The 25,297-nt window shown below is 42.6% G+C and overlaps 1 protein-coding gene across 1 annotated transcript in view; it reads right to left on the bottom strand.

Moving 5' to 3' along the window:
* Nucleotides 1-1,457: 1,457 nt before the first annotated feature.
* The window catches only part of FANCD2 (FA complementation group D2), a 64,693-nt gene continuing 40,853 nt past the window's right edge, over nucleotides 1,458-25,297 (bottom strand). Inside the window, exons 22-44 of the mRNA XM_069966487.1 lie at nucleotides 24,169-24,242; nucleotides 21,040-21,177; nucleotides 20,184-20,284; nucleotides 19,669-19,784; nucleotides 19,485-19,593; nucleotides 18,656-18,760; nucleotides 18,234-18,343; nucleotides 17,973-18,113; nucleotides 17,631-17,741; nucleotides 15,674-15,802; nucleotides 15,461-15,579; nucleotides 15,216-15,326; nucleotides 14,989-15,116; nucleotides 14,807-14,906; nucleotides 13,481-13,600; nucleotides 11,837-11,930; nucleotides 4,531-4,602; nucleotides 4,027-4,065; nucleotides 3,725-3,799; nucleotides 2,806-2,880; nucleotides 2,588-2,734; nucleotides 2,098-2,190; nucleotides 1,458-1,757 (exon numbers count right to left, since the gene is read on the bottom strand). Coding sequence (XP_069822588.1) covers nucleotides 1,698-1,757; nucleotides 2,098-2,190; nucleotides 2,588-2,734; nucleotides 2,806-2,880; nucleotides 3,725-3,799; nucleotides 4,027-4,065; nucleotides 4,531-4,602; nucleotides 11,837-11,930; nucleotides 13,481-13,600; nucleotides 14,807-14,906; nucleotides 14,989-15,116; nucleotides 15,216-15,326; nucleotides 15,461-15,579; nucleotides 15,674-15,802; nucleotides 17,631-17,741; nucleotides 17,973-18,113; nucleotides 18,234-18,343; nucleotides 18,656-18,760; nucleotides 19,485-19,593; nucleotides 19,669-19,784; nucleotides 20,184-20,284; nucleotides 21,040-21,177; nucleotides 24,169-24,242 — 2,367 coding nt within the window. The 3' untranslated portion in view covers nucleotides 1,458-1,697. The remainder of the gene's footprint in view (nucleotides 1,758-2,097; nucleotides 2,191-2,587; nucleotides 2,735-2,805; nucleotides 2,881-3,724; nucleotides 3,800-4,026; nucleotides 4,066-4,530; nucleotides 4,603-11,836; nucleotides 11,931-13,480; nucleotides 13,601-14,806; nucleotides 14,907-14,988; nucleotides 15,117-15,215; nucleotides 15,327-15,460; nucleotides 15,580-15,673; nucleotides 15,803-17,630; nucleotides 17,742-17,972; nucleotides 18,114-18,233; nucleotides 18,344-18,655; nucleotides 18,761-19,484; nucleotides 19,594-19,668; nucleotides 19,785-20,183; nucleotides 20,285-21,039; nucleotides 21,178-24,168; nucleotides 24,243-25,297) is intronic.

Here is a 25,297-nt window from a genome sequence, read left to right as displayed (position 1 = left end):
GCATATCTGACAACTCAGCCTTTTCAAGAGTCATCAGCAGGGAGCAGGAACAAGCGCCTCCAGAATTCAAGGGGAAAGACATAACAAGGGCCATCAATATATGTAAACTGCTGTTGCGTGCCATCCTCCTACTGTATACAATCTACAAGAGATGCATCTTTACAACTCATCACTCTTAAGGCATAACTCTAATTAAAATATCAAATGTGAAGACCCTAACATCCGCCTGATGTCTCCTCACATGGACCTCATCTTCAAGATCCACAGCACAGTTTATATATGTAAATATAGTATATACACTGATCAGTCAAGTGAGTGGGGGTCAGCATAGACGCATAGAAACGCTGACCATTTATGGCTACATATCCTCGTATGAAGCATGCTGAAACGTTCTGTGTGACATGTTTTAACATATCCAGTATTAACACCAAGTTGAAATATAGGGCTGGACGGCACTCTGTGGCTCTGTGGCTCAAGTGGGTGCTTCAACCTCAGTGGACGGACTCCACGACCACCTTAGTAGTACAATAAAATCGAGAAGAGGCAGCACTCCAGTATTCAGTGAAAAAAAGATGATTTATTCACCCATCGATGTGCAACGTTTCGAGCTCCCCATGGACCACATTTGCTAGGGACTAACCCCAAGACCTGCTGTTTTGGATATGTCCTTTGCAAATGATCACACTTTGACCCCTGGTAAATTCGGCCAGGTCCTTAAAGGTTGACTATCAGCGGGTTAGAAGAACCTACTGATATCTCCCTATAATGCATGGGGCGCATTGCTATCAGGAGTTTAATCCCTATGCTAATTAGGTGTTTTGGTGCACTGTGGTGGGACTACTGCGCCCAGCGCACCGATCTGCCCCCTCTTATGAATTTCAGCAGAGCGGCAGGCCGGGACACTTAACTTCATCCTCAGCGCCCCGTGCACAATAAGGATGTATCAGGAGAATAGATTCTTCTAATCGCTGATAGTTTCACTTTAAACATACCTGTCATGGTTTAAGCTCAACAACGCCGACCAACTTTTGACATGACAGGTCAAAACTTTGCTTCTGATTGCACAACCGGGACCTACACAATATTAGGCAATGATGTATACCCATATGTATGACACCCATACAGACCTACTATAACCACGGGTAACACATGCACACACTATAGGGGAGAGTTATCAAAATGGTCTTGTGGTAATATTCTCTTTGTTGCCTAAAACCATCAACTACAGCTCACCTTTCATTTCTCATATTGCTTTGGCAAAATGAAAGTGAAGTTTTGTTTGCTATGTGCACCAAAGATAACCTTACAGCCTGTTAATTCTTTAATATATATATATATATATATATATATATATATATATATATATATATATTTATTTTTCTTTTATGCCATGTATATCACACAGCTTACTACTGCAATCCAGGAACCTCTATTCCCAGTTATAATTTCTTTACCCATTTTGCACATTAACTCTTTATTGTGATGCCAGGAGGTTGGCAACAAACAATAAGTACTCAGTACAGTATATACAGTTCTTATACATGTAGATGACCCATAATCCCACTGAACAATGAACAAAACTTGATTCAGTCTCTTGACCTGTATAATTGACATACAAAACATATGTTCTGCCATTGGAGAACTTGTTCTACTGGTTGCTTGTTCTGCAGGAAGGGGCAGCTTACAAACTAGAAAGCTCAGTCGGACTCTTCATCTTCATCGCCATGCTCCTGATCACTTCCTTCACTCTCCTCTTCCTACAAACACACATATATGCATTTACATCATGCCCATGATGTCTTCATAAGCAACTCCATCACCACATGCAACATGTTTATTGCCCCATAAGCAACTCACACTCCATATGAAGCATCTATACCATTTCACAAGTAACTCTGGTACCATATGAAACATGTATACTGACCCATAAGCGACCACTACACCATGTAACAGGTATATCCCACTATGAGTGGCTTCAGCATTGTAGGTATCACGTTTTCTACCCTACCCTGACCTTTGAATTATCCCCCCACTTTATCTTCTGTACTGCTACTTCTCCCTCACAGGTACTGTGCATAACAGTAACCCATACTGCACCTCTTCTTCGGCTGGTTCTTCTGCAGGAAGTTGTGACCCTTGATCCTCTTCTGTGTCACTGTCCTGTGACTTCTGTGATAATATCTCCTCCCCCTGAAAAAGCAAATATATTAAGATTACATGAATATTTATAGTCTGCAACAACATGGGTGGTCCTATCCTTATAGGATGAATCCAACAGAAGAAATGCTACATATACAGAGAGGTAACAGGGAGAGATGAACTGGATCAGTTTAAGTCCTGCGCAGTTCAAGGTATACAGCAAAATATGATCTGGTTCTATATAACCTCTGTACAGTGCTATGTAGACAGCGACAATGAGTTATGTTTAACCCCCTGTGCTGTGTATACACTGTTAGCAGTGGCAAATTAGCTGGATTTTTATAATTCCTGTACAGTGCTGTGTATACAATTATATCAATAATATACTGGTAAAATATAGTGTATAGTGCTGTGTACACTGTAAAACCTCAGGCTGACTAATTCTTACCTGCAGGTCTCTGTTTTTCAGATTGCCGAGCCAGAATGCATTCTGGCAATTGTTAAGAACCAGCATGGCTTTCACTCGGTACACAAACATCTCCAGCATCTTCTTTAGCGGTGGCACGTGTGTTGTCAGGACTGTATCTTGATGGATCTGAACACAAGAAAACCTCTTATGATATAGGTCCTGACCCAAAGCAGGACTGCAGCCAGGCTGACACTTACCTTGGAGTGACCGCACAAGTGGTGGAGTTGTCTGGTACATAGCTGAAGAATCTTCAGTAAACTCTGCACATCTTCCTGTAAAATATTACAGCATGATTTATACACATGAGCTGCTGTGTCACAATGGATTCCCAATCTGAATCATCTCACAATATAATACGTTCTGCCTTGTTGGTAAGCAGTATACATATACATAAGCATCTACAGTGATCCTTTTCCGCACTGTACTGAACAGGACTATTTACTTAGTAAAGAACCATAAAGAACCATACTGAAAGCACTCAGCCGTCAGGGCCAATCTCCTAGGGACTTGGATCAAAGTTGTTGGGCAACTATGGTTCATACATGCAACAATACCAAATAATAACAATTCCTCAATCTATATAGCACCCACCGCATTCTGCAGCACTGTACATAGCGTGTCAGTGCTCAAATCGGCCCCAAATAAGAATGCATGGAAGTTACACACCATGGTCAAAAATTATATTAATTAGCAAAAGTACCTCTTTGTACCCCCCCCCCCCCCCCCCAAAAAAAAAAAAAAAAAAAAAAGCTCCAAAGTATTGGCCACTAGGTGTCTTACATCCCTGCCAACTTGTGTCCACTGCCTCAATATTGTTAATTCTATCCCTAGCAGCAGAGACCAAGACAGAACAGAAATTAGACACAAATACTGAAGAGGAGGACACTACTAAATATGAATATATAAAATACCGGGTGCTACAAACATGCCATAAGCTCAAATTAACAAAAAAAAAGGGGAGAAAGAGGCATGTATAATGATCATGTGCACACCAAAATACTAAAGAAAAGTAACAAAATTCAATAAAATCATTACATTTTCACTTTCAGTGTGGATTTCAGAGCTGGTTTTGTCCGTATTAACATACCCTAAAGCCAAAACACTATATAAACTCACCCAACACTTTTTAAAGCAGCAGTCCAGAAGAGGCATCCCGACTTTAAGGAACGTCTCCACAAACTGGCGTCCATACTGCCAGTAAAAAGAAAAAAGAAAAAAAATATGTAAGTTAAGAAGACCATGTGGTAAATGCTGTGTGACACACACTGAGGGATGTGTAGAAAAACAAGATGGACAGCAAGATGGAAACACTAGAATTGAAGGACAAAACTGAACAACTGAAAACACAAAATAAGCCATGTAGTATAGTATTAAATAGGACGATATGGAGTAAGGAGCAAAGATGAGATCATCCATACCTTCAGGCAAGTAATCAGCATAGGCCGACTGTCAAACACCTGCAGAAAATAACACAACTAATATAAACAAAAAAACAACACACACAGACACACAAACCAAACATCTTAAAGGGGTTATCCAACGTGGGGGCTATTTTTAGATCTGGCCAGGGAGGAGGTGGCTGAAAGAAAAGACGTCCACTCACCTCCCCGGTTCCAGCGGCGGCTCCCGCATTACGGCGCTCCGGTGCCCGTTTCCCGGCCGCTTCCGGGTGTCTGGCGCTGGCCCGAGACGTGATGTCTCAGGTCCGCTCAGCCACTCAGTGAAGGAGGTGGGATCCCAGTCTACTTGAAGTGTTTTGCTAATGCTGTGTCATTATTTCCAGTAACAGTTACAGATGAGGACCTGAATAGTTGTATCAAGTACCCGAGAACAGAGCTCTATTCACCACTAATAGGAACAAGGAGCATGCATGACCCACCCACCATTCATGATGACAACCAAATCTACACACCAGCTCTCACCTTGATAAGGTTCACTAGAACGTGGAAATTCCTGACCGCCAAACTCCAGCTGAGAAGCTGCTTTGTCTGTTCCTGAAAGACAAAAAAACCTTTACAGCCACAACTCTCACTAGAAACAAAGATATGTGAGCGCTCCATTCTTGTGTCCCCGTACACCTTATACTTTTGTCTGTCATATCCACTACAACGTTTTTGGCTGTCATTATGAGGTGTATGGGGCTCTACGGACCACCAATACATGATGTCTGTGGAGATAGAGGTTGGGTGTGATGGAAAAATCACTGCCCCAAACAGTGTTCTCAGAGAGATAAGCCGCTGTCAGAGCTGTCTCCCCTCCACTAGCGGCTGAGCAATCCATATCGAAGGTGTATGGTCACCCCAAGTGTTTGGAGGCCTTAAGTAAGGAGATCTATAACTATCAGCTTTTACATAACCATTCTATTACAGATTCCTTTTCTGCTTCACAATTTCCCCATATTTCATTTTTATCTGCAGTCTATATTAAATTGTAATTTTTCCATACCCTCATAAATGAAAGTTTAATGATACAAGGGGACAAAATACATTGAATATAGTCTTAGTGAAAAATCCAGGTATTAATCCACAGCTCAATCCATGCATCAAGATAACGCTCCATACTAAAGGGTGCCATAAAGCAAAGTTAGTGTTAGGGATATGTGATGTACAAATGTAAAGGAGTGAAAATGTGATTTTTTTAGTAACGGAACCTACATCCCTGTACTATTTCTCTCCCCCATGGATTTAACCATTTCCCGATTTCTTCTGTAAACTGTGACCCTGTGTGAACAGTGCCAGGGCCGATTCTAGGTTTTCTGCTGCCTGAGGTGAAACCTGAAATGCCAAACCCCCTTCCCCCCAAAGCATATTGAAAATCATAAGCAAGTCGTGTGTGCAGAACATGCAGCTTATAGTAAGTGCAAACACAATCCAGCTCCACTATAAATTGTCCTGTTCCAGCACTACCTTCCATCCTTGGTGAGGCCAAGACAGGAAACGTTTCAAAGTTTTTAATTCCAAGTAGGGCTGGGCGATTAATCGAATTAATTCGATTAATTCGCCCAGAAGGTTAGAATCGATTTGATTTTTTGTGAAAATCGTAAATTCGATTTTCACAAAAAATCATTGCGGGCAGCGAAGGGCAGAGAAGCGCGGAGAGTCAGTCGGGCGGGCGGACGGGAGGTGCAGGTGCCGGGCGGGAGATGGAGGGCGGGCAGCACTGCGTGGAGGTGCCGGCCGGGCATGAGGTGCAAGTTACGGCCGGCGGGAAGTGAGGGGGCGGCGCTGCGTGGAGGTGCCGGGCGGGCGGGAAGTGCGGCGAGGTGCAGGTCGGTCGGCAGTCCCCCAGAGCCGCGACTGACCTTCCCCAGCTGTACACATAGCCCTCCTCCCCTCACCCCGGCCACACATGCAGGTCCCGGTCTCTGCAGGGACTGTAGTGGTGATCGCGTCGCTGCCATTACTGGAGCTGTACAGCAGGATCTTCACCCCTGATCCCGCTGTACAGCTCCAGTAATGGCAGCGACGCTATCACCACTACAGTCCCTGCAGCCTCCTGCAGAGACCGGGACCTGCATGTGTGGCCGGGGTGAGGGGAGGAGGGCTATGTGTACTCCTTTCCCAATCATTCCCAGCTGCCCCAGCCCCCCTCCATCTCCCCCAGTCCCCCTCCATCTCCCCCAGTCGCCCTCCATTTCCCCCAGTCGCCCTCCATCTCCCCCAGTCGCCCTCCATCTCCCCCAGTCGCCCTCCATCTCCCCCAGTCGCCCTCCATCACTCCCAGTCGCCCTCCATCACCCCCAGTCGCCCTCCATCACCCCCAGTCGCCCTCCATCACCCCCACTCCTCCTTCAGTAACCCCCAGTCGCCCTCCGTCACCCCCAGTCGCCCTCCGTCACCCCCAGTCCCCCTCCATCCCCCCCTAGCTGCCCATCTATACCTGTACTACTACAGCCCTCATCTGTACCTGTACTACTACACCCCTCATCTATACCTGTACTACTACTACTACTACACCCCTCATCTATACCTGTACTACTACTACACCCCTCATCTATACCTGTACTACTACTACACCCCTCATCTGTACCTGTACTACTACTACACCCCTCATCTATACCTGTACTACTACTACACCCCTCATGTATACCTGTACTACTACTACACCCCTCATCTATACCTGTACTACTACTACACGCCTCATGTATACCTGTACTACTACTACACCCCTCATGTATACCTGTACTACTACTACTACACCCCTCATCTATACCTGTACTACTACTACACCCCTCATCTATACCTGTACTACTACTACACCCCTCATGTATACCTGTACTACTACTACTACACCCCTCATCTATACCTGTACTACTACTACACGCCTCATGTATACCTGTACTACTACTACACCCCTCATGTATACCTGTACTACTACTACTACACCCCTCATCTATACCTGTACTACTACTACTACACCCCTCATCTATACCTGTACTACTACTACACCCCTCATGTATACCTGTACTACTACTACTACACCCCTCATCTATACCTGTACTACTACTACACCCCTCATCTATACCTGTACTACTACTACACCCCTCATGTATACCTGTACTACTACTACACCCCTCATCTGTACCTGTACTACTACACCCCTCATCTATACCTGTACTACTACTACTACACCCCATCTATACTTGTACTACTACTACACCCCTCATCTGTACCTGTACTACTACTACACCCCTCATCTATACCTGTACTACCACACCCCTCATCTATACCTGTACTACTACCACACCCCTCATCTATACCTGTACTACTACTACACCCCTCATCTATACCTGTACTACTACTACACCCCTCATCTGTACCTGTACTACTACTACACCCCTCATCTATACCTGTACTACTACTACACCCCTCATCTATACCTGTACTACTACTACACCCCTCATCTATACCTGTACTACTACTACACCCCTCATCTATACCTGTACTACTACTACACCCCTCATCTATACCTGTACTACTACTACACCCCTCATCTATACCTGTACTACTACTACACCCCTCATCTATACCTGTACTACTACCACACCCCTCATCTATACCTGTACTACCACACCCCTCATCTATACCTGTACTACTACTACTACACCCATCATCTTTACCTGTACTACTACTACACCCCTCATCTATACCTGTACTACCACACCCCTCATCTATACCTGTACTACTACAGCCCTCATCTGTACCTGTACTACTACAGCCCTCATCTTTACCTGTACTACTACTACACCCCTCATCTTTACCTGTACTACTACTACACCCCTCATCTATACCTGTACTACTACTACACCCCTCATCTTTACCTGTACTACTACTACACCCCTCATCTTTACCTGTACTACTACTACACCCCTCATCTTTACCTGTACTACTACTACACCCCTCATCTATACCTGTACTACTACTACACCCCTCATCTATACCTGTACTACTACTACACCCCTCATCTTTACCTGTACTACTACTACACCCCTCATCTATACCTGTACTACTACTACACCCCTCATCTGTACCTGTACTACTACTACTACACTACTCATCTATACCTGTACTACTACTACTACTACATCCCTCATCTGTACCTGTACTACTACTACACCCCTCATCTGTACCTGTACTACTACTACTACACTCCTCATCTATACCTGTACTACTACTACACCCCTCATCTATACGTGTACTAGTACTACACCCCTCATCTTTACCTGTACTACTACTACACCCCTCATCTGTACCTGTACTACTACACCCCTCATCTGTACCTGTACTACTACTACTACACTCCTCATCTATACCTGTACTACTACTACACCCCTCATCTATACGTGTACTACTACTGCACCCCTCATCTATACGTGTACTACTGCACCCCTCATCTTTACCTGTACTACTACTACTACACCCCTCATCTGTACCTGTACTACTACACCCCTCATCTGTACCTGTACTACTACTACTACACCCCTCATCTATACCTGTACTACTACTACTACACCCCTCATCTATACGTGTACTAGTACTACACCCCTCATCTTTACCTGTACTACTACTACACCCCTCATCTGTACCTGTACTACTACACCCCTCATCTGTACCTGTACTACTACTACTACACTCCTCATCTATACCTGTACTACTACTACACCCCTCATCTATACGTGTACTACTACTGCACCCCTCATCTATACGTGTACTACTACTGCACCCCTCATCTTTACCTGTACTACTACTACACCCCTCATCTGTACCTGTACTACTACACCCCTCATCTGTACCTGTACTACTACACCCCTCATCTGTACCTGTACTACTACTACACCCCTCATCTGTACCTGTACTACTACACCCCTCATCTGTACCTGTACCTCTACTACACCCCTCATCTGTACCTGTACTACTACTACACCCCTCATCTGTACCTGTACTACTACTACTACAGCCCTCATCTGTACCTGTACTACTACACCCCTCATCTTTACCTGTACTACTACTACACCCCTTATCCACTATACCTCCACAACTAAACACACAAAGAAGATCTCCTATACTATATGGGGGCCCAGAATGGCACACAGGGGGCTTGTCTACTACAGGGGAGCACTGTTAGTGAGAAGCAATACAGTTGTCTCAAATGTCATTAAAATAGTATCTGATGCTGCAAGGACAAAACTATTCTGTTTATTTAGCAAAAAGGAAAAAAAAAAAATCGAGATTTAAATCGAGAATCGTCCAAAATTTTTAAAAAAATCGAGATTTTATTTTTTGGCCATATCGCCCAGCTCTAATTCCAAGAGTATGTAAACAATTCTAATCTGTATTGCTTCCCCCAAAATAAAAGCACCTGACATATAGAAGAGTTAATTTATTGTGACTACTCATGGTGATCTTATTCAAGCTTATACTACCATTACACCATGTGCTCCATTTAAAGGGGTAGTGAGTAGAGATGAGCGAACCTCGAGCATGCTCGAGTCCATCCGAACCTAAACTTTCGGCATTTGATTAGCGGTGGCTGCTGAAGTTGGATAAAGCCCTAAGGCTATGAGGAAATCATGGATATAGTAATTGGCTGTATCCATGTTTTCCAGACAACCTTAGAGCTTTATCCAAGTTCAGCAGCCCCAGCTAATCAAATGCCGAACGATCGGGTTCGGATGGATTCGGTTCGCTCATCTCTAGTAGTGAGCACTTGTAGTGTAGTGATGTCTAAAGCATATAACAATACCTGCAAAGTACACAGTCTATGTAATCAGCTCACCCGCTGTGCAACTTCAACCGATGCACAGACAAAACCCGGAGTGAGGGTCACATGAATAGTTCAAGCACAAATCCAGCACCTGGTCCGAAGTTTAAAAGGTAAAACAAGGCGTGTGATACGCCGAAACGTGCAACTGTATGTGTTTTTCCTGTTATGTGAAGATTTTCTAGTAAAGATGATTTTAACCTTTTAAACTGCGGACCAGGTGCTGGAATTTTCGTTTGAACAATACCTGCAAAGTCTTTGCAGTCCTGACTTCCTTTCATTCTACTTCTGTGTCCAACTATCATTTGCAGGTCATGGGGTCAATGAAGTCAGTGGTGCGTAGCAGACAATATAAAATTTACGGCCACTCCATGGAGCATGCCTCCCTTCAGAGACACTATAAATCTGCCACCAAAGCAATAAACTAATTTGGCCCCATGGCAGGAACGGACCTGAATGCAGCACACACTTTCAATCCAATTGCCAGTAGAAATCAACTGCCGGTACTTCCTGGAGAATACAGTTGAACTGAGTATGTCTGACCCACCTCAGTGGGTCGTAACCAACAGGTTTTCAAAACAATGCAAGCACATTGGGGGGGGCGGGCGGGAGTAGTATGGTTATGGTTATATCGTACAAATAGTAAATTTTAAGAAATGTTTCTACATTTGAAGTATGTTAGATTTCACATAGACCATCAATTTAGACCTAGTTTTCTTATAAACATAACTTTTAAAGTATTCAAATGAGATGCAAGAAAATGCCGCGGCACCCATCCATTATTGCACAAATATTCCTTTATTCTCTTGAGGGCAAACAAAGACATGTACTCACAAGCATGTAAGCAGGAATAACGGAATATGGATGGGTGTCGCTGCATTTTCTTGCATCACATTTGAATATTTGCCAGCAGACACCCAGCAGAGCACCATCTGAGAGGACTCAGGAGAGCGGACTTAAAGTGACACTGTCACCCCCTTAGTGCATTCTGACATCTCTACACAGGTGTAAAGGGTAAATTTAGTGTTTTTCATATCTTATTTCATATCATACGTCATGGTGCTTGTTCAAGTAAAAAGTGTCCTTTTATCAACTGCAGATTGTATTAAGTGGGCGTGGCCTCGCGGTACTAGCGCCACATAACCCCGCCCACAACGGCACGGTTGGCCCCGCCCCCTTGACGCATATTGGTTGTCCAACGTAAAGGGGGTGGAGTCTAGACCTTTCGGCCAGCCTGTTCCAATGGCCGGCGAGGGGGCGGGGCCAATTGTGCCGTTGTGGGCGGGGTTATGTGGCGCTAGTGCCGCGAGGCCACGCCCACTTAATACAATCTGCAGATGATAAAAGGACACTTTTTACTTGAACAAGCACCATGACATATGATATGAAATAAGGTATGAAAAACACTAAATTTACCCTTTACACCTGTGTAGAGATGTCAAAATGAACAAAGGGGGTGACAGTGTCACTTTAACCCTCCTAATTGTCTGACTAAAAAGCCTGCATGTGCAGAGAGCCAGTAAAAGGGAAAGTACTGAGGAAATACTGTTTGCTAACATAACTTTTAAAGTGTACCTGTTGTTATAACTTTCAAAGTCTAAATCAACTGTAGATGTGATATAAATATATATAAAGCAGGTTTGCAATTTACATTTATTATTTATTTTTAAGTTATCATGGAAAACCCGGCACTTCCTGTTTTCCTGTGTATTCCAGGCCATCTCAATGCCCACAGAGAGAAGGCAGTCACGTGACTGATGGACACATTGAGCCGTGGACCTGGATTTCTGGGAAGGTCAGCTTTGTTTTACAGCATGAAAACAACAACAAAAATAATGAATGTATATTGCAAACTTGCTTTATATCACATCTACTGTTGATTTAGATTTTGAAAGTTATAACAACAGGTACACTTTAATTATTGAGTGAGTGAAAGAAGCAAAGAACAGTTATTAAAGAGCTTGGTACCTGGTGACTGTCATTTTTAGTTCGAACTGGAATGCTTTTTACATGCTTCTCCAACTTGTCCATTAGAACACGGAAGAAAACCACAAATGTTTGTCTGTAACAAAGAAAACTAAAATAAAGACGTGATCCTGATCACTAAAGGTTCACAACAGCCGGTCTTTGCCACATGCTGTACACTACACATAGGGACATACACATAGGCCTGGCCAGAAGGACAGGCCTAAATTCAATACTACAGAGGGACAGCAGTCAATCTTTGTCATATTCTAAAACCTACAGAATGACAGTAGTCAGTCCTAGCCTTATACTGAACAGTACAGTGCAAGAGCAATTGGGCTCTATACTAAATATTACTGTGTGGCAGTGGTCAGTCTGGACTCTATATTGAACAAAAGAGAGTGGGAGCAGTCAGTACAGGCCCTATACTCAACACTTAAATAGGAAAGCAGTCAGTCCAGGCCTTGTACTGAACACTACACAGGACAAAGGCAGTCAAACTGGATCATATACTGAACACTAGAGAAACCGTTAGTCGGGTCTTATACTAAACACTAAGGAGAGGAGTCAGAACAGTCGCTATACTGAACACTATATTCTACATCAGTGATTCCCAACCAGGGTGTGGTGGCACATTGGGGCACCAAGAAAATCCACCAGGTGTGCTGCTGCAATCCTATGGACAAGATGGTGACAAGCAGCCAATGATTTTAGGTCAGGACTAGAGATGAGCGAACCTCGAGCATACTTTAGTCAATCCGAACCCGAACATTTGGCATTTGATTAGCGGTGGCTGCTAAAGTTGGACAAAGCTCTAAGGTTGTCTGGAAAACATAGGTACAGCCAATGACTATACCCATATTTTCCACATAGCCTTACAGCTTTATTCAACTTCAGCAGCCACCGCTAATCAAATGCCGAAAGTTTAGGTTCGGATGGACTTGAGCATGCTCGAGGTTCACTCATCTCTAGTCAGGACCTAAAGAAAGGATCAGCTGATGATCATTGTCATCGGCTGCTCGTCTTTATTACACAGAGCAATGATCTGCCGAATCAAAGTAGAAGTCTGGCAAAATTTTTATTAAAGTTAAAAAATTTTACTAAAGTATTGTATGACCCCCCTCAAAAGTTATATAAATCACCAATATACACTTATTACGGGAAATGCTTATAAAGTGCTTTTTTCCCTGCACTTACTACTGCATCAAGGCTACACTTCCTGGATAAAATGGTGACGTCACGACCCGACTCCCAGAGCTGTGCGGGCTGTGGCTGCTGGAGAGGATGATGGCAGAGGGATGTTCAGTGTCCCTCCAGTGCCCTGTGTCCCTCAGTGTCCCCCTGCCATCATCCTCTCCAGCAGCCACAGCCCGCACAGCTCTGCAAGTCGGGTCGTGACATCACCATGTTATCCAGGAAGTTAAGCCTTGATGCAGTTTTAAGTGCAGGGGAAAAAAGCACTTTGTAAACGTTTGTATAGCTTTTGGGGGCAATAGAATACATTAATGAAAAAAAAATTGCCGGACTTCTTTAAGGAGTGACTCAAAGTAAAAGTCTGGAAACAGTTTTTACATAATACCAAACACAACAGTGAAGGCAGTCAGCCTAGGCAAATACATAGACCTGCTTGGCCTGGCTTGTTCTTACCTTGTTAAGGTGGGGTAGGTGGATGAGTTTCCATCCTTGGGTGCATTCATCAGCTCAGACACACCTGTTCCACAGATTTCTTCAATGGCTTCAAGAACATCAGCATAATCAAGATAAATACTGCAATATATTGACATAAAAAACACTATTAATATTACTAGAAATGAAATAAAAAATGCTTACTATTTCTTGTGAATACTAGCAGCTTAAAGGACAAGTGCCATTAAAAACTTTTTCCCAGTAATTGAAGCACATTACAAAGTTATATAACTCTGTAATATGCTTCAATCACCTATCTGCCTCCCTTCCCTGTCTTTTCCCCCCTCCACCCCCCACCAGGAAGTGTCCTGACTCACACAGACCTCATTACTGTCGTCACCGTCACCAAGCTCTTCTCTCAGCTCCTTCTCCTGTTACACTAGCCTCTCCCCTCCCCTGCGTTGTCAGGTGACAGGCTTGCTCAGCTCCCATTGGCTGAACAACTGCAAGCCATCACTTGTCACATCTCACTTGCTTATCAGCTCCCCCCTCCCCTCATACCCTCTCTCCTGCTGCTGTGGACTCAGTGAAGGAGTCATGTCACTAGAGAAGATAAGCTGAGCAAGCAGAGTCACCTGACAAGGAGGGGAGGGGGAGGATGGTGTAACAGGACCTAGAGCAGCCCTCCTGCTGATGACTCATGCTCACAAGAAGGAGCTGCCTGGTGACTACAGTAATCAGGTCTGTGTGAGTCAGGACACTTCCTGGTGGGGGGGTGGAGGGGGGAAAAGACAGGAAAGGGAGGCAGATAGGTGAATGAAGCATATTACAGAGTTATATAACTTTGTAATGTGCTTCAATTACTGGGAAAAAGTTTTTTATGGCACTTGTCCTTTAAAGAGGTTATCCAGTGCTAAAAAAAAACATGGCCACTTTCTTCCAGAGACAGCACCACTTTTGTCTCCAGTTTGGGTGGAAGTTTTGTAATTCAGTTCCGACCCACCTCAAGTGGGAGGAAACCACCGCCCCTCTATGACGCGACTCTGTTACAGTCAATGGAGCCATATCATAGAGTGGCAGGGGTTTCCACCCACAGTGCTTCAGCCCGAGCCTGATGGTGCATTCACTTTAATTGCAAACCACACCTGAACTGGAGAAAAGAGTGGTGCTGTCTCTGGAAGAAAGTGGCCATATTTTTGTAGCGCTGGATAACCCCTTTAACCAAGAGGGCTGTAATGGGTCTATAAAGAAAAACACTGGTCTAGCATTTTTCATCCTCCCCCCTACAGATACAGAATACTGTGAACAGGAAACCTGCTGCATCAGAACATGCATTGTAATACTCACCCCAACATGCCCTGCAGTGTTTCATTAAATCGAGTACCCCTCTCGCGCTCACCGCTGGGTTGGATCCAGGACTGACACAGAAAACCTTTTACAATGGAAGCTGTTTCCAAAAGAACAATATTCAATTCTATCTACATAACATATAAACGATTAAAATGAATAAATAAGCGAGGCAAGCATACCAATCTTGCTGCGATACTGTGAGGTGTCTGTCTTCTCTGCCAGTGTGATCAGCAGCTGTGCGACGCATAGTGCGGCGGAGAATGTGGGGACACTACTACACAAGTTCTGAAAGTAGCTGAAACTGTGGCTGAGAAAAAAAAAGCCATGAACACAAACATGAAACACAAACAAGAAACAGTGAAAGTGTAGCGGCTCTGGAGAGAAAGCATATACAATGGTAATCTACCTGATCTGCTCTGTTATATCCAGTGACGACTCAGATTCCTTTATTCTGTCTGCAAACACTGTAAGCGCAGACTTCAACAAATCCCTGTTCTCATGCAGTAAAAATCCATTCCTGAACAAATAAAAGTCCTAACATTACCTTCTAAACAAATATGAAACCCTCCACACCTCATCACAAGTCCATAATTTGGGCGTGTGACCAATATTCGGATTACTATTAACATTTAAAAAAGTAATGGCACAAACCAGGCAAAGAGAGTATGGAAAACCTGCAGGAGCAAGTGGTAGCAGGAGGCCATGTACTGGTGTTCCCTCCCGTCAACCCCTGGAGCATCAACCACACCATTATTCTCAGTCAGCAGTGTCTGCCAAAGAAAAGGACCATTAGCCAAAAAAAAAAAAAAACCCAACAAACAAAACAGGACCCTTCAGTGATCCCTCTGTTTTATGACTTCAGACCTGGAAATAGTTGTGCATGTTTTCCACATGGTTGCACAGTGAGTTCAGAAGTCCAACAACCACTTGTACCACTTCTTGTGGGGTTCGGTGACACAGATGTGAGAACTCTATGCTCTTCGTGTCCTTCACCTACAAAAAAGGACATCAGTGATTACCACTATACAGAATGATGATATCAAGCCAACATTTTAAAGAAAACCTGCTGGAGTTTGGATTCTTTTGCCTGTATGAGGCCTCTTCCCAAGCTGGATTTATCATGGTTTAAGCCCACTGGCAGCACACCAGTCTTGATAAATGTCCTTCAGTGTCTAAAATGCTGTGAACTAGAGCTTTGTGCAGCCTGAAAGACATTAGTGTATGAGGCTGGAATCACACACAGTCTTTTTCAAAACTGCCACTGCAGTCTTTGTGCCAAAACCAGAAGATGATCCAGAAAAGAACAAGTCCTCCCTTTATAATTTTCCTTCCCATTTGAATCCACTTCTGGTTCTGGTACTGCAGTGGCAATTTTCCCCAAAAAACAAACTCATAAAACATATAACTGACTTTATATATTTTATTTTGTCTTTTCATAGGATTTATGGGGGAAAAGGGGCAATTAGAATTCCTATGCATGGACTAGTATAAGGCTGGGTTCACACTGCGTTTTTGCAAACAGTTTTTTTTTCCCTACGTTTTATGTAAAAAACAAATAAATAAATAAAAGGATGAAAAACCGCTGAAAAAATGAATGTATTTGTGTGCAATTGAGTTCAATTCTAATAAAAACAGATAAAAAACACATCAGTTTTCTTAGCCTACACAAAAATGTGGCTGACCACATTTTTCTGTACACTAAAAGAAAGAAAGATTTGTTTTGATCTGTTTTTTTTTTTTAATGGAAGCCAATGGAAAAATGGATCAAAACAGAAGCTTTTGAATGTTTTTTTGCATAAATGGGATGAACAAAATAGATTGCAAAAATGCAGTGTGAACCCAGCCTAAGCAACCTGACTGTTTATAAAAGTCAACACACAGGAATTTTAAAGAGAGAAGCAAATAAATATCGTAAATAAAAATTATTTTGAAAATATATATGTAAAAAAAAATAGAAAATTCTAATCAGCCCCATTTTCAATAGCAAAAATTTTTTTTTCAAATTTTCATTTTTTTCTCATGAACATTTCCATTGATTTTTGTAAAAGAGACCAATTAATTTCTGAAGGGCATTTGAGAGGCCTGTATGCTAAAAAATTCCCTAAGTCACCCCATTAAAAGAAAACTGCACCCATCGAAGAATTCACAACAGGGTTTAGAGGCTTCTTCAACTCTTTAGGTGGTTCCTTGTTTCTGTGATAGTAAGAAGAATTGTGTACCCTTCACGTGACATACATGTTGTGTATACCAAATAGTATAAAGCCCCCAAATATCCATTTTAATACTTTTGCAAGGCACTGCCACCATAGACCAATTAGAATATTGGATTGATACAGCAATGCCTATTAGCACCGTTTTTCATACTATTCTTGCAATAACACAGCAACAGCCTACATATCATATCATATATACAGACTGCTGCCAGACATGTTACAATAGAGAACTGGTGCAGCAGTGGCTACGTAGCAAATCATGATGTAGCAGTAGTCTGTATACAGAATTTACAGCCTACTACCAAACAGTGTATACTTTGTCATGGTTTGGGAGTTTGCAGTCAGGGATAGCTTCACCTGCCGTGCTCTTCTTGCCATTAAAAAAACTGGAACCCTGATAGAAACCTGATGAACCCTACTATAAGTCAATGGGATCCATCTGAAAGTAGAGCTGTCATGTTGGTTAAATAAATGCCAACCAAATCAGTATCAGGAAAGATTACCAGATGTGACCCCTTACTTACATATCTATATTGATTTGTCACCTTCTGTAGTGGTATGGCCAGGATATTAAGACACAATGACACCAGCTCACAGATCAGTGTTACCTTCAGTAAGGGAGCTCTCTTTGAGGCCTTTAGAATGTATTCAGTTTTGCAGGACAGATCCTCCAGGAGAAAGACAAGCTCGGCCGGTCCCAGCTGCACCACTTCTGTAGCCTGCAGGACACATGACAGTATCAGTACACCTGCACAGAGAATGAAAGCCTGCTGGAGTCTCTCACAGTACAGCCCTGATCTCTTACTAGGGTTATATCATGTGACGTGTATGGACCAGACTGACACTGCCCTTTACAACATACAAAAATTCAGATGGTTATTTTTATTTTCCTAACAGCAACTAAAAATGTGCTAGAACTAAAGCGGCTCTGCAGCACACATCAAGATTACCTTTGTACACATATTAGAATCCAGTAGCGAACGTGTGAGGAGACCACTTTGGAGAACTGTAAACACATCAATATCCAACTCCCTGAAGTATGCCCGGAAGCTGCTCAAGCTGATGGAAGGTCTGCCGTTTTCCTCTTTCTCCTGGGTCATCAATAGCATGGTAAGACATAATACAGTAATGAAGAAAAGAAATACTGATAGTAAAGAAAAGAATGAAGACAGGGACCGGAAACCTCAAAACAGTCTATGGAACTGGACTACCTTCTCAGCCTGGCTTTTCTGGGTTTCGAGTGGCACAGAGTCCAGCTGTTCTTCAATCTGTGAGGCTTCTGTGGAGGAGTTCTTCCCATCTTCCAGTGGCCGCTTCTTTCCTTAAATATAACAAATGCTGCCATGAGCGTAAACTCAGACACAAACATACCCTCTCCTGCACTTTACCCTCAGGGCAATGCTGGTCAGGAGTTCAGGGCCAAGGCCCAAGGCTACATTAGCACGTGAAGATGATATCGGCTCCTGAACTCTTCTTACTTATCTGATGCAACTGGCCACCCCATCAGCTGTCAAGTAAGGCCACGTCTCCCACATTTGTGATCACAAACTTGTCCAAAACCGTGCCCTCATTTCTTTATCAAAAGCTAATTAACATTTCTAGGATTATAGGCAACTTTTCAAGACAATAATACCTTTCCTTGTCTTCTTTGCTACGATGACTGCAGGTAACACAGGAGGTGACACCTCAGTCTGCTCACAGTCAAAATGTGCACATGGAGGAATATAACCAGGACAAGCTGAAGGAAAAATAAAAAGGCTGAAAATGAGTATACATCCCGTAGGTAGTAACATTTAGGGCAGTATTATTTGAGCTGTATCCAAAATGGTAGAGATAAAAACCTATACGAATGTACACTAAAATATGAAAACACATTTCTCAGCCATCAGCCGTGCATCCCTATTACATGTAGCAATGCGCAACTGGGAGCCAATGATCTTTAAAAAACATGTCAAAGGACAACGATCAGCCAATGATTATTTCTTCAGCTGATTGTTGTCTTTATTACAAGGAGGGATATCTGCAGAATTCATCCTGATTCTGCAGATTATCACTCCGTGTAATAGTGCCCTTACCCGTTTCCTACCCAAAAGTCTGTGGGTCAGTGTTCTGCAGTGAACAAAGATGGGGAAAGAAGTGCTCAGCCACATGCTTCTCCCAGCTCATTCCAGCGATCTGTAGGGATCTGAACACCCAGAACACAACCAATAAAAACTTTTTTTTTAACTATTATTTAAAACCTTTATATTCTGCAAAAAAACAGCAGCAGCCTGCACAGTTTAAGGCTGGGTTCACTGCCTTTTTGTAATCTCATGTGGATGTACCCTAAAGATGGCGTTCATCACACTGATTTTCAGTGTGTTGAAAAAAATAACTGCCGGGTTAGATTTTTTAAGCAGAATTTAGTTGCAACACTTATCATGTCTATGGCTAAAAACTGTGGGAGGACAGACAGGAGATACCAGGCAAACACTTTTCCAAGACGGACCGCAGCCATGTGATATTCTGTAGACGACTGAGCACTTTCCCCTTCATGTCAGCGTTTGACTGCTTACAGAATGCATTGACCACCTGCAGGGAACAACTCATTGTCACTTAGAAGGTTCCAGCTATAAGTGCAGGATATTGAGACTTTCTCATGTTTACCTCTATGAACCAGTTAATAGCCAAGAAGAGAAGAGAGCACAGGAATTCCCGTTCTTGCTTGGACAGAGACTCCAGTTTGTCAGTAACTTCCAGGTCTGTGAGGTGGAGTGGGCAGCCTATACAGGGACACAATGTAGAATAGATTACGGGATACAATCCTCTCGTTGGCCATATATCACATATCATGCAGCAAGAAGAAAGCTCTCACACCACTTTTTAAAGTATTTCATAGTGGGACCTAGGGAGATATGTCATAAAAATGTGTGGACACTTACAGGCCATTCACGCTCCACTAGGAATTTTGGAAAAAAGGATATGTAAAGTAGTTCCCTCATCCAACCTTCCCAGAATTCCTGCTGAATACTCATAGAGCTGACAATTAATGCAGTTTGTGACAGAATGTTTTTTTTTTTATTTATTTCACACTGAGGTGAAGAGAGGATTTATAAAGTACACAGACAGTGCAGCATCAGTCTATAACATCATGTGGATTTAACAGAAATAAAAGAATTTACCTAACAATGCATCAATTTCATCCAAGTTACCATCAAACTCGTCCTCTATGCAGAGACGCAGCAATCGGAAAAATGGGGACAAGCAAAGAGGAGAGACAAGGCTGTAGGGGGAAAGGTGTCCCATGTTAAATATAGACAGTCACAAGCACACATACAGAATAATGAATGACAAAAGATATTTATAACATGGTGTGGTATATTACACTGTAATAAAAAGTCACAGAATCTCCAAGACCACCCTGTATACAGCAACAGCTCAGTTACAAGGGTCTGCAGATCACATTTGGTTACTCTATAACTGAAGACCCTATTATGCAAAACGATTATCGGACGATAGGCAATGATCAGTCAACATGAACGATGTTGGCTGATCGTTGCAGTTGTTTGTCTTTCATCATGTTGAAAGACAAACAACTAATATAGCAACGATCTGCTGCTGTCGCTCCATAGAAGAGGAGCAGCGGCAGCACACCGCTGCTATCTGCTATGGGCTGCCAGGACGATCTAACAATCAACCCCCCCACTCACCCATTCGCTGCTGCCGCGTGCAATAGCAGTGGCAGCGCTCGTTTGCTCCTCCAGTCGCCCCAAGTTATAGGGGCTTGAGCAATTCCTGGAATCTGTGTTTATTGCTTACATCTGCCTGTCATAAAGGCATAGATAGGAAATGCTTTGCAAGAACAGAATATTGCTGGAAAACTTTCCTTCTCTCCTAACTGAACAGTGGAAACACCTCAGATGAATGATTCCATCGCAAGTATAGTCTATTACACATATGAGGGGCAAGAAGCATGAGATTACAAATTCAGCATCATACTTTAAAAGGCATAGATACCAAGCACCCATAATAACTTACTGTCCTTCTGTGACTGGTGGGCCAGAACCCTTATTAGCCATCTCTTGTGACAGGAGTGGAAGGAGATTGATAACAACAACATTCTGACTCTCATCATCCTCCAGGTTATACATGGCTTTTACTGGAAACAGATGGGTCCTGCAGAAAAAAAGACCCATGAAGCTGAAGCAAATTGTACCAACCTACCAGATACACATTTGGCTGTCTCACAGCTTTATCCTATGACAATGGTGCTCCTGGTTACTTGGTTACTCTAGGTTACTTTTGCACTTGGTCCTTGGTGTGTGGCTTTTTGAAGTGCTTATGCCTATAGCTACTTCTTCCATACTTTGTTATCCTATACTAGGGTTTTTGCACAACCAAGTAACAGGTGCACATAGTATAACATAACAAAATGGCAACAACTTATAGACGAAGTTCTGGGATCGGGATGTAACGCGTAGGGTTCTCCATGCAACACTCTGCCGGCCACACTCCACATGGTAATATCCTACTATCGCCTCCCCCCAGCACTGGTCACTATATTTTCACTAGTGATTTTTTTTGCACCATTTACATGCATCTGTAGATTAGAGATATATTTTATATTTGGATTTGTGAGTACAATTGCACTTTATATTGCTGGAGTATGTTTACAAATACAGTAAGTGAGGTCTGGTGTTTTTACATATTTACTCTATTTGTGGGGTGTGGAGCCATACATGCATGTGCTTAGTGTTGGCTATACGGATCATTTGTATTGTACTGACCCCTCTTGTGATGTTAGAATTTTTTAAGTGTTTTTAACTGGGATTAGAGCTTGTGTTTTTCTTGCTTATGGCCAGATTCGCATGTAACGGATCCGCAGCGGATTTTACGCTGCAAATTTGAATTTACAGCAAAATCCGCTGTGGATTCCTTGTCAGTCATTTTGAATGAGAATACATACTTGTAGCGGGATTGACATCCATTACCCACTCCAACTTGCTTCAGGGGTTCTAGGCTGTCCAGATGCTGGGAGCCTACGAAGCAAGCCGGAGTGTGGACCAGGTATAGTATGCTCCGGCCGGCGGTGGGTTATCTGTATTTATTTATGCACTAACTCAGCAATATTTTAACTTTGATATTCTGTTCCAATACGTATCAGGCATGACAAATACAGTGCCACAAACCAACATACAGTGGTTAACAATAAATTAGAATAGTGTTTATTTCTGTTAAAGTTAATGATTATGGATTACAGCCAAGAAAAACCCGTCAGTATTTCAGAAAATTAGAATATTATATAAAAACAACTGAAAAAAAAAATGTTTTTAACACAGAAATGTCGACCAAATGAAAAGTCTGTACAGTAAATGCCCTCAATACTTGGTCGGGGGAACCTTTTGCATGAATGACGGCATCAATGCGGCGTGGCATGGAGGCGATCAGCTGATGGCACTGCAGAGGTGTTATTGAAGCCCGGGTTGCTTTGATAGCGGCCTTCAGCTCGTCTGCATTGTTGGGTCTGGTGTCTTTCATCTTCTTCTTGACAATATCTGACAAGGTCTGGCGAGTTTGCTAGCCAATCAAGCACAGTGATGCTGTTGTTAGTAAACCAGGTATTGGTACTTTTGGCAGTGTGGACAGGTGCCAAACCCTGCTGAAAGATGAAAATTATATCTCCAAAAATCTTTTCAGCACAGGGAAGCATGAAGTGCTCTAAAATTTCCTGGTAGACGGCAGCGTTGACTTTGGCGTTGATGAAACACAGTGAACCTACACCAGCAGATGACATGGCTCCCCAAACCATCATTGATTGTGGAAACTTCACACTAGACCTCAAGCAGCTTGGATTGTGTGTACAGCCTCTCCACTCTTCCTCCAGACTCTGGGACCTTGATTTCCAAATGAAATGCAAAATTTACTTTAATCTGAAATCAGCACCTTGGGCCACTGATCAACAGTCCAGTTCTTCTCCTTGGCCCAGATAAGACGCTTCTGGCGTTGTTTCTTGGTCAGGAGTGGCTTGACACATGGAATGCAACACTTGTAGCCCATGTCCTGCAGGCGTCTGTATGTGGTGGCTTTTGAAGCACTGACTCCAGCAGCAGTCCACTCTTTGTGAATCTCTCCCAAATTTTTGAATGGCATTTTTGTTACAATCCTGTTAAGACTGCGGTTCTCCCGGTTGCTTGTGCACCTTTTTTCTACCACACTTTTTCCTTCCACTCAATTTTCCATTAATATGCTTTGATACAGCACTCTAAGAACAGCCAGCTTCTTTAGCAATGAACTTTTGTGGCTTACCCTCCTTATGAAGTGTGTGAATGACTTCCTTCTGGACATCTGTCAAGTCATCAGTCTTCCCCATGATTGTGTTGCATACTGAACCAGACTAAGGGACCTTTTATAACACTTAGGAAGCCACTGCAGTTGTTTTGGGTTAATTATTCAAATTTTCTGGAATACTGACTTTTGGGTTTTTCTTGGCTGTAATCCATATCAACTTTAACAGAAATAAACGTTTGGAAAAGTTCACTCTGTATGTAATGATTATAGAATATATAAGGTCACTTTTTGAATTGAATTACTGAAAAAAATAAATTACTGTTGATATTCTAATTTATTCAAACCACTTTATCTTTTATGCAAGTTTATATACTCACAGAAATGTTTGCTTTTAAATGTCTGAAGCAATAAAAATGCATGCAATTTTGGTAAAATTCGAATTTAACTCACAGGGAAAAAAAAAGTCTGGAGGTCTAGACTTCACCTGCACTTCTGGAGCGTAAAAACAACCAGTGTTGTTGCTGTTTTACGGAAACTGGGTACCAGGAGTAGAACCATATACGATAAGTTGCTGATTTAGGATTAAAACAGCCCTGGACACCACAGTTGTTAATTGAAGAACACAAGAATTTGGACACTGTTTGGTTCATTTGCTTTGAGGTGTAGGCAGGAATTGCAGATTTTATCAAAAAGACACTAAGTACATATAGCAGCATAACCTACTTGGGGTCAGTCAGAGACTGATCACAGTGCTTCTGGTTTTGGGATGTTGGGGGGTAACCGGACAGAAATCATCAGTATGTTATTTGTGTGTGTGAAGAATTAAGAGCCACATCAGGAGAAAAGAATCTAGAAAAGAACATAAATGTATATACACACCCATCTACTGCCTGGTCCAGATCCACAACATAATCATCCTGAAAATCTTCCACCACAGTCTTCCTCAAATGTTCCTGTACCAGACAAGAAGAAATTAAGAAAATTCACTGACTTCAAGCATCAGATGCCTGTAAATATGACAAAACATGGAGCTTTGATTGACAGAATAGTTTAAAAAAATACAGCTTAAACAATAAATAAAAGATGTCACAAGTGAAAAGATGTCACAGGTGAAAGGCTGTACAAGTATAACGGATGTGTATTGCTTCACTTCATTTCAGAGGCAAAAAGTCCACATAAAACCAAAAATAAAATCACAATATGTGTGAAATAATGCCTGTGACATAATATACAATAGTACATTAGACAGTCACTTCTGTTGGCCAAACAAGAGGGAAAAAGAAAAATCTAATAAAACTTATATCTGCAGAAAAATAGTAATAGCAATAAAAAAAGTAGTTTTGTCAGTATCTGGCCCTTATATTGTTCATTATTTTATAGCCAAAACCAGGAGAGCAACCGACATAGAAAAATGACAAGGCAAAGATTTGCATCTTTTTCTGTGTTTTGGACCTATTCCTTGCTTCTTTAGCAGAGTCAGGTTACCTGGCTGCTCTGCACTATACAGGATGCATATAAACATGCATTGTGGGATTATTTAAAGGGAATCTGTCAGCTATAATTCCCGTTCCACACTGCTGACTCTGTAAGATATTAGTAAAGTCAGGGAGACACATGGTACCTTTCTTATATACAAACAGTCACAGAGGCTTTTCCAAGCTCCTGATCTGCTGAAAGCTGAAATGTCTCCTCTCTTCTCCCTCCCTAAAATTAATTTCTAACCAAATTCTAGGTCTAAGACTAGGTTTGAATGAAGTCTGTTATATCTCTCCAAGGGTTAATAGGTCTGGGCTGGAGCCTTTGGAGCTGGCTTTGTAAGAGCCTCCTGCACCATCTTCCACAGATTCAGACATACAGGTGAGGTGGAGCAGTTTCTGTCCAACAGGCAAGAAGATTGGCTGAAGGTGATCCTGTGGCCACAGTAGGCCAAACCCTATGCTACCAAAACCCTTACAGGCCTAAAATACACTGGGAAACAGACCACTGATCTCAGAAGACCAGCCTAAGG

The sequence above is a fragment of the Dendropsophus ebraccatus genome, chromosome 4, assembly GCF_027789765.1.
Source record: "Dendropsophus ebraccatus isolate aDenEbr1 chromosome 4, aDenEbr1.pat, whole genome shotgun sequence".
In the NCBI taxonomy this organism is placed as follows: Eukaryota; Metazoa; Chordata; class Amphibia; order Anura; family Hylidae; genus Dendropsophus; species Dendropsophus ebraccatus.
This window is presented reverse-complemented; position numbering and strand designations above follow the sequence as displayed.